Genomic DNA, 12,630 nt, shown 5'->3' with positions numbered 1-12,630 from the left:
TAAGTTGTCCTGAGCCAAATGATGAAATTCCCTTGGGCATTTATGGGTAGAAAGAGCTGACCACAATTTTTCTCGCATTGCCCAGGTGTCAGAAAGAGCTCTTCAATGTGGAACTTCACTGCTGACACTAACTTTACGGTGCTGCAAAGTAGGGCACTTATGAAGTTTCATTTGCTGTCCAAACTAAAGACAAGGTTTTGATTTCTCTCTTACAACTCCTGGCGAACTCATCTATATTTTTCCAGAGGGAATAACACCTCTTTCTCAAAATGTTGGTTAATCACCCTACAAAAAGGGACAACTGCATAGTAAAGTCCACTTTTAATTTATATTTTTATTTAATAAACAGGAATCCAATGGCTTTGCTTCAGCTGGTACATATTGAAAAAACACAACACGCTAAAATGGTCATTTCTGGTGCAGATCCCATCTGTGGGCCATCGTGATTCTTATCCTTTGTGACTTTTATGATAAGTGCAAAAAGTGCATTCTTGGGAATCCTGAGCAGTTCCATAACTTCCTGTAAAAGTGAATTGGTTACATGAGCCTGTGGTTTGTGCACACTTGGAGGAATAAGAACATAAACACAGCTGAGACATGTGGACAACATGTGTAGATGGCTACTGCTGGTCACCTCACTTACTGATAATTCATGACCTCTCTGTGTCTGCTGCAGGGCTGCCCACCATACCTCACTGGATCAAAGCTCTCCACCCCTGAGTGGGGCCTCTCCGTCATACAAATACACTTTACCAGCAGCACAGGATGCCAAGGATGATTTTCCACTTCGAAAAACAGGTGAGTCAGAGAAGTTTATTTTAATCTCCTACCCCACAATTCTGCCTCACTTGGTTTTTAGTCCTCCTGTACCTTAGCCAGGTATATATCATAACCTGCAAAGCCTATTCAGTGTGATTCACTGGAAAAGTTCAAAGGTACTAATTGTATAATTTTCCAATTTGGATCGACCCTGTAGTGTCAAGAAAGAGTATTTCCCAATGTTAGCAGCTGGTACCAGACTCCAGTCCTGATAGATGTACTTGTTAATATTTCACAATATTAGGGGAATTTGTGCAGTATTATTTAATATATCTAATATTAATTCTGGGTTTAATTTGACATTCATGGCTCTTGCTCTCTCTTCCTCACGTACAGTATATACAGCATTTACGTTAAGGTCTTCAGAGTTCTTTTTCTTTTGGGAGGAGGTAGATAATTATTATATCAGACCGTTTTCTTTGTCTGGTTGCCAAGGTTAAATAGATATATTTTAAAATCCTTCAAATAGAAATGGGAAATGTTTTAGAAGAAAATGTTCACTTAGAAGACAAACTTTAGGAACTGAACCTCTTTTCCTGACAACAGGTGAACTGTAGACTTGACTTTGTCTATACCATAGAGTGTTTTAAGGGGCTGGTGGTGGTGAGTCAATGGTTGTTGCATCAGGTTTTTGGTGTGGTGACTGGCACCCAAGAATGCAGGGAGACACTAAGGGGGTGAGGGGGAAGAGAAAAGAAAACATTAGATCCTTTATTGCATGAGGCTGCTGTTGAGTGATATAGTTACATTCTGAGAGAAAGTCTATCCCCCTGCTGTGCTAACTGCCTTTGAATGTGCTTCAATCACTGTGAGATTGAAAACTAACTGCAGAACTGGTACTGACATAGAAGAGAAGTGGCATTTGTAACCAGTAAGCATTCAAAAGTTCAATCTACATCTAATACTTCAGGACAGACACTCAAAGCTCATGTTATATCCCATAATGTTTTCACAAGAATAGCTTAGTGCTTGTTTTTGTAAAGAATGAAAAACAAACTGCTAATTTATTCTGGGTGAATTATTTAGTCTGCTTTTTTGATACACCATGGTGGCAATATAACAGGATCCTATAAAAAGCTTGCTCAGGCTATTCTGTCATAATAAGCCTTTATGCAGTTCTTAGCTTAACAGCATTATACAAGCTGTATTTTCTGTGCCAACAAGCTATATGTTTTCAGTTGTTTGGAAAACAAAAGAATACAGTCTGCACCTTCTAAAATGCTGTTAATTTTTTTGCATTTTGAAAATGCAGGTTTTAATTTTTCTTCCACTTTCACATATTTTAAATAGTATGATTGATATTTATGATGTGTCAGACTGTTGATCTGTAAAACAAAACATTTTCAAACACTGCAACAGTAAAGTTCTTGTGCAGCTGTTAATACTTTTATCTCTCTGTGGGGGTTTCAAAATATTCCTTAATTCAATTCCCATTGTCTGTATAAGAGGGCTATAATATAATTAAATCCAGATGCTTTCCATACATTATTCCAAATATTTGGGCATGCAATGCATTAGTTACAAATAGAACTCATAACTATATGACTCTTTAAAAAATACATACAACATAAATAGACAAATATGTTCATTAGTGTAGCAGTTTTTTTTGTCACTTCAGTGTTGTTTAGTATTTTTACTTAAACATTCTACTATGTGAACAGAGATATGTTCAGTTTCTCATTTCTTAGCAAAGAATTGTAGTTGATAGCTCTATGTTTCTGCTAATATAGCAACTCTTATCAATATCTTGTTTACCTATGAAATCATTCCCAATAGCAGAAGAGTCTTAATTCAACCCTTCAACAACCTCTCCACAAAGGTTCCAATGATTATTCCCCGGGTTCAGAGTAAAATCAACAGGAACTGGAACAACACAAGTCAAATGACCCCAACCTGATCTGGGTGGCTATAGGGCCATCCCTTAGGCAGAGGGGACATTGTGGAGCCTGTGTCATCCTCGTGGGACCATATCAGACAAAGATGTCCCAGGAACATTCATATATATAGACAGGCTCTCTGCCTGCAGAAATCTGACCTTTGCCACAAGGGTGAACCTTTTTTCCCTTTTCCTGGGGCTAAGAATGCTTATTGCCACTGGCTTCTAGTAAAATTCTGTGTTTCTGAACTGGCATGCAGTCAGCAATTGCTATGAAAATGAACCTTTACATTCGGTTGAGCATTAAGAAAGCCAAATTCTGTTAGTTTTTAATAACAGTTCTGATTTGTTTCCCAAGTTCTTATTGATGCTCTTAACGTAAAGTCAAGAGATGTCTTTTTCTTCTCTAAGTTTACCTGGTACTCTCAAAGGATACTTCTGATTATATTTGATTAGTTTAGATTCAGCGTATAGGAATGAGAAGCAAAGCTGAACAATTCTATCCCAGCACTAAACGATGAACAAAAACCATAGTTTTGGGAAAGAAACATACAAATCATGAGGTTTTCCTTCTTTTTATTTCAGCAGAATGTTTCCCCAACCTTTCCTTCCCCATCCCACCATTATCATCATGGGAAAATGGTGTCTTGCTACAAAATCTGTTCAACTATATTCAGAGGTCAGACTGTAAAAGGAAAGGTACTCTACTCAAATTCTGCCTACGAGCCCCAAAAATCTAGAATAACTGGATAGCGTAGTTAAATAGTTAGCAGTCTTGATATTTACATGCTTATCTTTCGATTCCAGAGTAATCACATCACGGTGGTGACTGTGAGCCCATGTATCGTTCCTTTCTCAGAGGGTGCAGAGAGATCTGTGTGTAGTAGACATGGTGCAGTTCTAGTGCACAGGGGCTCGACAGGGGTTTGGGGCATGAGGCCAAGGATTGCAGCTCCTTGCACAGCGGCATTCACAGGCTTTTTGTTGTTTGCAGTGTTGTTGTAGCCGTGTTGGTCCCAGAATATGAGAGAGACAAAGTGCGTGAGGTAGTGTCTTATACTGGACCAACTTCTATGGATGGAAAGGACAAGCTTTCAAGCTTCACTGAGCTCTTCCTCAGGTCTGGAGAAGGGAACCCCAGTGTCCAGGCTAAGTACATGATGGGGCAGATTGTTAAACATAAGAGGTTCACACACATTGTAGGAAACAATTTAAAATGGAGTGGGCAATTAAGACTACTGCCGCGGTGGGACAAAGGAGGATAGAAAGCAGCAGGGTGTGTCACCAGTTGTTGTAATGAGCCATACAATCAGTGTCTCTCTGAAATCCACGGATGTTGGTGTCCAGAGTTATGAATTTAAGATCCCAGACTCGTGTTTTGAAGACGCTGTGCAAGTTTCCTTTGAGGTCGAGGACTGGAAGGTCAGATGTGGAGTGATCACTTTGTGAAAAGTCTTTGCACATGGGTGACAGGCTTTATGTTGACAGGCTCAAGAAAGCGCTGAGCAGGGAGAGGAATGATGGAGCCATCACTTTGTCAGGTAGATGGATATAGATTTAACATATAGAGGAGTCACACCCGTGTAACTGAGAGCAGAATTTGGCCTACTAATATGTAGGGTCAGATTTTTAAAAGTGCTCAGAGCCCAGAAGCTCTCATTATGGTTAGTGTGTGGGACTGCCAAAAGCACCTCAATGACTTAGTAGCACAAGTGCCATTGATTTTCAATGGGATTTGTGCTCCTAAGTCACTCAGGTACTTTTGAAAATTCCACTTAATGGAAGCTGCTCAGTACTGGACACTTTTGAAAGTCAGGTCACTTAGGTGGCCTAATAGGAGCTGATCTCTTTTGAAAATCTGGCCATATATTTAGTTGTCTATATGAGAGTCAATGGGTGCTGTGCTCCATAATTCTCTGCACGTCTAACTGGGAAGATGTTACCTTTAGGCTAGACTCCTTTAAAATGAATAAGGGTAAAAATGTAACAAACCACACAGGCTCATGGGGGGTTTGTTCTCTAACAAAACTTACTTTTCACCTTGTTGAAACAATACAAAAATGTTCTGGCAAAAAGCCAGAACGTTTGCATTTTCTGGGAACTGTAACATTTCACTTTCTATGCTCTAGTAATGATGCAAACCAGCAAAAGCCAGTAAATTCCAAATGAAGATTAACCCTCTGTTTTAACTAAAGCCATGTGCCTTTTTTAAACATTACTTATAGATGGAGCCTCTGCTTTCATTTTGCATCATTTCTTGGCATTCGTTGGAAGAAATTGCAGGGGACACCACCACATTGGAATCCTAATCTGGCAATCAAAAGACTAGACAATTGAATACCTTTTTATATTGCAACATTCTAATAGCAGCTTCTTACCCTTCCTTCATGTTACTTTCATATTTAAATGGTGTTACTCTTACAAACAGATATGGTGCTATCCTTGAAATTGTTACCCAGGGTAATGTTTGCATTTTGCTAGAGTTATAGATAGTCTGTGTTTCACCTGAGTGCTAACTACTGTTGAAGACAAATGTTTTGGAGGTTATTTTCCTCACACTGAGCAGAAATTGCAAGTTAATAGCTCTATAGCAGCGGTTTTCAGCCTGTGGTCTGCAGACCCCTGGGGGTCAGCAAACTATGTCTAAGAGATCTGCGAAAGGTTGTTGTTACTATAGAACAGTAGTTTTCAACCTGAGATCTGCGAACCCCTGCAGTTTGCAAATGAAATGTCTAAGATTTCCAAAGGGGCCCATACCTCCATTTGAAATTTTTAGGGGGTCCGCAAATGAAAAAAGGTTGAAAACTACAGCTGAACATTCCACAGGCCTGAAGCAGACATTGAAGTCCAGTGCTACTGATCAACACTTCTATTTATGTAAGGAGCTCTCTGGATTTTGTGTCTTCTATTCTTTACTTAATTAGTGGACTGAACTGCAAACTTTCATCTATGGTATAGTACTATCTAAGAAAATGTTTGCAGTTCACTAGCCAAATATTGGAAGTGTGTACAGGTGAAACTCAGCACAGTATTTTTAATTAGGAAGTAGCACAAGGTGCTGTTTTGGTGCTGGGTTATATTATTTCACACTGGAAAATAAAAATATAGGGAAAGCCAAGAGTTCATGTATGGTAAAGGAGGGGAGAAGTGTGCTGTGTAACGTGAAGCACCAAACACAAAAAATAATATGATCACACTAGACTAGCCTAATTAGGCAGCATACTAACAACATAGTCTTAGCAGGTAACCTAGCTTTGTTGTGGTGGGGTAGAAGATTCCTGTACCTGAACTCAGCAAATGTCTTTTTTAAAGTAATTAAACTTGTTCCTTACTATGGTTTCTTCTGTGCTTAGTGATTCACTAATCTGTAGGAGTGACTGAAATTGAGAAGAAAAACATTTTGTGTGAGAAAGTCCTTTTCTTCCTTTCCTCCCTGATCTACACCCCATCTAATTCTGCCTCTGTCTACATTTTCTAGGAAAACACCGCCCCATGAAGTAATATTATACTAAAAAACTGTATTTGTAGGTTTCTTCTGCGTTTACTAGTTGCAAATCTTCCCTTAAAAAGCCTAGAAAGGGCTCAAATCAGATTTCCAGAAGGGAGCTCTTTTCATGTTCTTTGGGCAAATACATAAATCTTTAGAGGTTAGGACAGTGTTCACAATTTTTAAATGGCAGGGCATATTTGTTGTGAAAATAAAGCGAAGATAACATCCTTCTCCTTATTTGTAATCTGACTTTCAGAGATGCTGACAATCCATGACTCCCCAAAACTGGTTGCCAAATTTAGTAGACACTCTTGAGAATTTTGCCCTAACTGATTTGCCCAACACAGGAAGTTTTTGGCAGAGCTGGGAATAAAAGTCAAATCTCCTGATTTCCAGGCCATTTGCTTCAAGATTCTTCTTCTTCTTCTGTAACAATTAATTACTAGATGGAATTTTTAGCCTTGTTAAAGTCTCTATTGATAAGTTTGGAGGAGTAATTAGTAATAATAGGTTTGAGAAACAGAGGAAACTTGCATTTTTAATTAAAGAAGGAATCTGAAGCAAACTGAGGGTAACAGCTTCTTCCAGATTTATAAAAATGAAGAGGCTAGAGGAAGGTTGCAACCAATTTGTACTGGAGTCCAATAGCGCTGAAGAAATGCAATCCGGTTGCAATCTACTTGGTACTATTAGTGTTCTGCAGCTACCTGAGTTAGGGTTGTGAATGTTGTGTTGCTCCAGTTTTGTCTGAGTAAAAAGTAAAGCACTGCAAAATAATCTAACACAAAAATAACAATAAAAGTTAAGATAAAGCTAAAAAGAGTATCCCAGAAAGGAACTGCACTATTAGGATTTGATCCATACTTAAAGTCCAGCAGGATCAAATCCTTATTTTATCCCCCTACCTGTGGACGATTGTCTCTGTAATGTATTTTATCTTACACTCTACTTTTCAGTGTGTCAAACAGAAGGCTTCCCTTTAGACGACTATTCTAACCTCACTTTCAGGATGCTTCCCCCCCCCCCTACATTTTAATGCAAATGTTGTTTTCTTAATTTAGTCCCATTGCTTGTAGTTACATCACCTTGTATTACACTAAATAATTCCTCTGCCTCCTGAATGGATTCAACCTGCTCCCATAGTGGATAGATGATTACTGTGTCCCCAATTAGTCATCATTTAGCCAAACTATGCTAAATTAGTGCCACTAATTCTCCCTTTGTCTACTTCGTTTATTGGGTTGTGAGTGCTGTAGAGTTTTATGATGATTGGGTGGTAAGTTCTCTGATTGGAGGCTGGTTTGGATGTGACTTTCCTGATTTTCAGTGATTGAGTTAATAGGAAATACACATGAGAAACCTGAATTCTCAGTTAACAATGTATTTTGAGTGATATCTAATTTAAGCTCTGATGCAGGATCAACACTTATGCATGTGCTTCACCTTAATCACATGAGTAACCCCCACATGACTTCTCATGAACAAAATTAGCACCATCCATAAGTGTCAGAAAGATCAGGCCTTTAAATTGTAAGTTACCTAGCAAATGAAACAGTCTTATCTTATTTCTTCTTAAATCAGTTCATCCAGCCCTCTAATCATTTTTAGTACTGTTCTCTAAGCTCACACTAGTTTGTTTACTAAGGATATGTCTACACTGCCGGCGGCATTTTTGGCAGTGCACGATCAATTCTGTGAGATTGATTGAGTGGCAATGAAGACCCGCTCAATTGATCCAGAAGTCGATGCTGTTAATCCGCCTCTGCAAAAAGAGTAATGCTGCGTCGACTGGAGGGCATTCCAGTCGGCGCAGCATAGTGGGGATGCCACAGTAGGTAGAAGCTAGGAAGTCAACGGGAGATACGCAAGCTACTCTATGTAGTTTGCATATCTTCTGTTGACTGCTACTGAAATTTGCCTAAGTAGAAAACAAGTAGTCAAAACTGCACCCTGTGTATTTTACATTTGTTAATTGTTATCATGACACACGCGGATTTTGTTACACAGAAAGCTTTCCAAAGGTTTTCACATATGAACATGCTCCGTTGTCTTATCAAAAAGCAAACAGCAGACATTGGGCCCTTTTCTCTACACGCTGTACTCAGGCAAAGATCCCTTGGAAGCCAAGGGGAACCTTGCTTGAGTAAGGAGCGTAGAATAGATCCCATGATACATACACATAGGCGGAGATTTTCCAAAGTGTCTAAGAGATTTAGGAGCACAAATCCCAGGAAAGGTGAGTGGAACATGAGCTCCTACATTTCTTTTGTGCCTTTGAAAATCTCTCCCCTACAAATAAGAGTGTTCTCAGAGAATCAAAATATTAGGGTGAAATCCTAACCACGTTGAATTCGATGGCAAAGATCCAGTTGATTTCAATGGTGCCAGGATTTCACCACAATTGTACCAGTGGCAGGGGAAAGTTGAAAACTTGGGGAAAATAAATCAAAACATGTAGAAAGGTGACAAAAAGAGAGAGGGGGCTGAATACTGGAAGTCACATGATATCAGACCCTCCAAAATAGAATATGTTGGTTAGTAAAGATTATACTTCTCAAAGCTCCTACCAAACATAGTTTCAATGAAAATCTCTTCAAACCCACAACTCTAATTAAAGGTTTTAGCTGCCAAATAACATGTTCTGGCTAAAGCCAAGTAAGTATTACAGAGTTGTTCATGAATAACGGCACAAGCTTTATACTTCACTGTTGATTTTCTCATGGGAAAGTAATATAAATGAGAGTGATACCTCCCCGTTGGTTTTAACTGTTAGAAATGCAAAGCATGTTGAAATTCTACATAATTCTCTTCCAAAGGAAAGGAAATAGCATTTCAATGCTTTTCCTCAGTGTCTCATTGAATTATGGTGGTGTACAATTATTCCCGTTAAATTACTCTACCAGATGGAAGGTTACATTGTATATTTAGCTAATTAAGTTGTAGGGTACTGGAATTATATCTGAGAAGATAAAGAGCATATCTGAAAGTAAACTTGTTTTAATTACGTTCATTGTGAAGGTGCAGTATCTATGCATAATTAAAAGTTTAAACAGGTGGTTTTTTTCCTCTCTTTGATTAACATGAGAGTTCCTTTTACAAAACCAGCCTTCATACCTATAGAATCACAGGAGTTATTGAAACATATGTTTAGCAAATATTCAGGGCCAAATTCAGTGTTCACTGACTTCAATGCAGTTGCTCTTTCTTGAATCTGAGCTGAATTTGGCCCGGAATTTTTCATGCTGAAATCAAGACATATTGCTTTTTGTGTTTAGTTTTTTTGGCATCATATACTGTTACAGCAAATTCCCTACATGCTGACATTCTTCCTAACCTTTGCACAATTCTAAGCAGTATGCCTAGATAGTGTAGACCTCCCGAGCTTTCATCTGCTGAGGAAATTAATGTCCTTTTAAATACAGGGAGAAGGTGGTGATGTTTAATCCAGAGTTTCTGAAGGCTGGTGAAATACTGTGCTGTAGTTTGTTGCCTGCCATCAGATGAGTTATCATTGCTGGATTTTTTCCTAGATTAAAGTCCCTGGGATTTTATCATCACATTAAATAATTCTTTCTTGTGTGGGGACTAAAGGAAGTGAGCACCAATATGCTGTAGTCTACAGATCAAGCATCTAAGGGTCAAATTATGGCCTTGCAGAAGCTTGGAGCAATGGGGTAATGGGATTAGCTCTGGCACTTCTGCAATGGAGTCATTTTGCCTGTGCAAAGTGTAATGATTCCATGGATGTTACGGGAGAGTACAATGATGAGTGGGACTAGCTAGCTACACCCAGAGAAAGTCTAGCTTCTATAGTTTCCCAGCTGGCACTGTTGGGTATACAAGCGCAAAAGTGGGGATAATGAGTAGTAAGTGACTTGCTGCGCCTTTTTCTTCCCCTAATGCTTGTCGTTAAAGTGGGTAAAAATTTCTAAATTTGAGGGGTAGGGGGAATGGGGAAGTTCATAATGAAGTTTTCAGGATCTCCCTCTCTTCCCCTCCGTCTTCCAAGACAATTTAATTTACCTATTGTTCCTCTGTTTCTTATAGGAGAAAGGATCCTCTTTTAAAATAATGTCTTTCCCTGTGATGCCATGGGAAAACTTAGGACAAGCCATTAAGTCATTGAATCACACCATAACTTAAAATAACAAATTTTTCTGTTAGGCTCACACCAAAATAATGGGCCTGATTTAGGAAACACTTCATGCACATAGCTCTTATTGAAATTGACACTTATTGGAGACCAGTACATGGAGTGGTTACATACAAACTTATGTGAAGGCAATGTTAACAAATAGCTCCACTGCATAAATTACATACTTATCTCATCCCATTAATGTACATAAGCCATGAACTGAAATATATCCAAATTATGAGTGGTATGGCGGGGAAAGAAAGAGACATCTCAGCTTTGGCAAGGGCAGTTAACGACCTGGAACGTGCTAAGACTCCAGTAAACCCAAAACGCAATGCGGACTATGCATCTTACATAATATTATTTAAAGTTCTGTGGGTAAAATCCAGGTCTCATTGAAGTCAATGGGAGTTTTGCCAATGCAGATGCAGGGCCCAGATCTGGCACAAGCAGAGAGCTCCCCATAGCCAGGGAATTCTCTTCTGGAAGTTGGCAGCCAGAATCTGGTGTCTTTGCTTCCCAAGTGACACAAAGAAGCCAAATGTTAATAGAGAATCCAATCCCATGTTCATCATTTGCTCCATCTCCCTAGATTTAAAAGGCACCTAATTCTCTGCAAGAAGAAATGGTACAATATAAAATATATATAACTAAATCAGCAAAGACTTCATTAGGCAAGCGTAATGCTTCCTTGGATGGTCAATGAAACAGGTTTTACATTAATATGTAAACTACAAAGAAAAACAGAAAGGGAGATTCAAAAATGCATGTTAGAAATTTAGAAAAGGGCTTGAGGGGAGATTTCAGTTCTGAAGCTTCTTTAGGCTATAGATGAAAAACAAGTAACCTTGTTAAATCTGCTTCCATAGCCTGAAGAAAGCTAAAAGGCTGAAATATCCCCTGTAATCTAATTAACTGTTTTTAACATGTGTTTCACTAAGCCTGTTTTTTTATTTAGGGGTTGGATATTTACCTTAGCCTGAGTAAATAAAGCATTTTACCTTTTACAAAACTAAAATAAAGCAAAGGGCTAAAAGGTTTCACATGTGATCAGCATTCCCTTTAAACCAAGCTGCTGGTCAGGAAACAGTTTCTGTGTATGCTGAAAACACATTAGGTGATGCAAGCCAGAAAAATAAAGCATCTTTATCCTTCACCACATTATGTGACGCTCTAGACTTGTTGGGACCACCCAACAGTTAGGCCCATCCGAATGGATGTCCATGTAGTTCTTGGGAAATCTTTAGAGGGAATAGTGCAAATGGCTTTCTCTTTCATAGATCTCATTTTAAACTTTCTGAGAAATGGCATTTTAAAATACCAGAATTAAAGAGCCAGTGAACTTTTAGTAAAGTGCGCTGGCATTGTCTAGAATGCCAGCCATGAGAAATACCAACGGCATCCAAAGGGTTAACTCCCCGTTACTGGATCTTGTTGGAAAGTGGGGTTCTAAGCACAGAACTCACGTAGTGAATCAAAGGGTCAGGAGAACCAAATGGCCCATCTTGGTCTTTAATAAATACAAATATTCTGAGGTGGCTGAAGTGAAGAGGCTGCAGCTGCTTAAAACAGCAGCAGCCAGAAATCACCAGGGAAATACAGTGAATATTTATGCATCTCCCAGAACCTGGTGCACCCTGGGATGAAGTTGTGAGACCCTCACACACCTCCAGTAACGTCAGGCCCATTGGCAGCTCTCCAGCAAGGCACTGAGGGAGCAGGCAGCTCAAGACTGGTAACCCTTCTCTCTGAACCCCTTTCCTTCAGCTCTCTGCCATCTTTAGAAGGGTCCCTGGCATCCCAGAGTCTTCAGGAGGGAGCCCACTGCCCTTCTTGGTTATGGTGGTGCGGGAGTCTTGTGCCTTCTATGCTGTCCAGGTTATTGGAAAGGACTTGGGAGCATCTGGTCTCTCCTACCTCAGAGTGTGTGTGTGTGTGTGTGTGTGTGTGTGTTTTTTCCCTCCTATGTCATCATTCCTTCCCTGCCTGCCTATACCCATGGGAGGCAAAAATGCTCCTCTTTCTTCAGCTACCCTCAGTGCACTGGCCTGCTGATGAGGTGAAATGAGACACTCGCATTAGCCTGAGATTCTTGGCATGGCACAGGTACTCCTCCCTCAGCTGCCTTTACTAGGGAGGAGTGTATGTGTATTCTTCCCAGCCTCCCCCCAGATACCTTGGGGCAGAGAGGGGGACAGATGCTTACCCCCCTCCCTGGAATTTTCAGATTGCTGCTCTTTGAAATAGCAATGGACTCCTCTCTTCAGCAGTCTCTGTTTCCCCAAGTATTGCTGTGGCTGCCCCACTCAT

General features: G+C 39.7%; 1 protein-coding gene across 1 annotated transcript in view; it reads left to right on the top strand.

Annotated features, from left to right (window-relative positions):
* Window positions 1-12,630, top strand: part of HDAC9 (histone deacetylase 9) — a 642,497-nt gene that overhangs the window by 382,455 nt on the left and 247,412 nt on the right. The window contains exon 8 of the mRNA XM_067562102.1: window positions 677-798. Within this exon, the coding sequence (XP_067418203.1) occupies window positions 677-798 (122 nt within the window). The remainder of the gene's footprint in view (window positions 1-676; window positions 799-12,630) is intronic.

The sequence above is a fragment of the Emydura macquarii genome, unplaced genomic scaffold, assembly GCF_026122565.2.
Source record: "Emydura macquarii macquarii isolate MOO-44397 ecotype Brisbane River unplaced genomic scaffold, CSIRO-AGI_Emac_v2 contig_2422, whole genome shotgun sequence".
Classification (NCBI taxonomy): Eukaryota; Metazoa; Chordata; order Testudines; family Chelidae; genus Emydura; species Emydura macquarii.
Note: the sequence above shows the minus strand (reverse complement) of the source record. Positions and strands in the feature narration are given on the sequence as shown.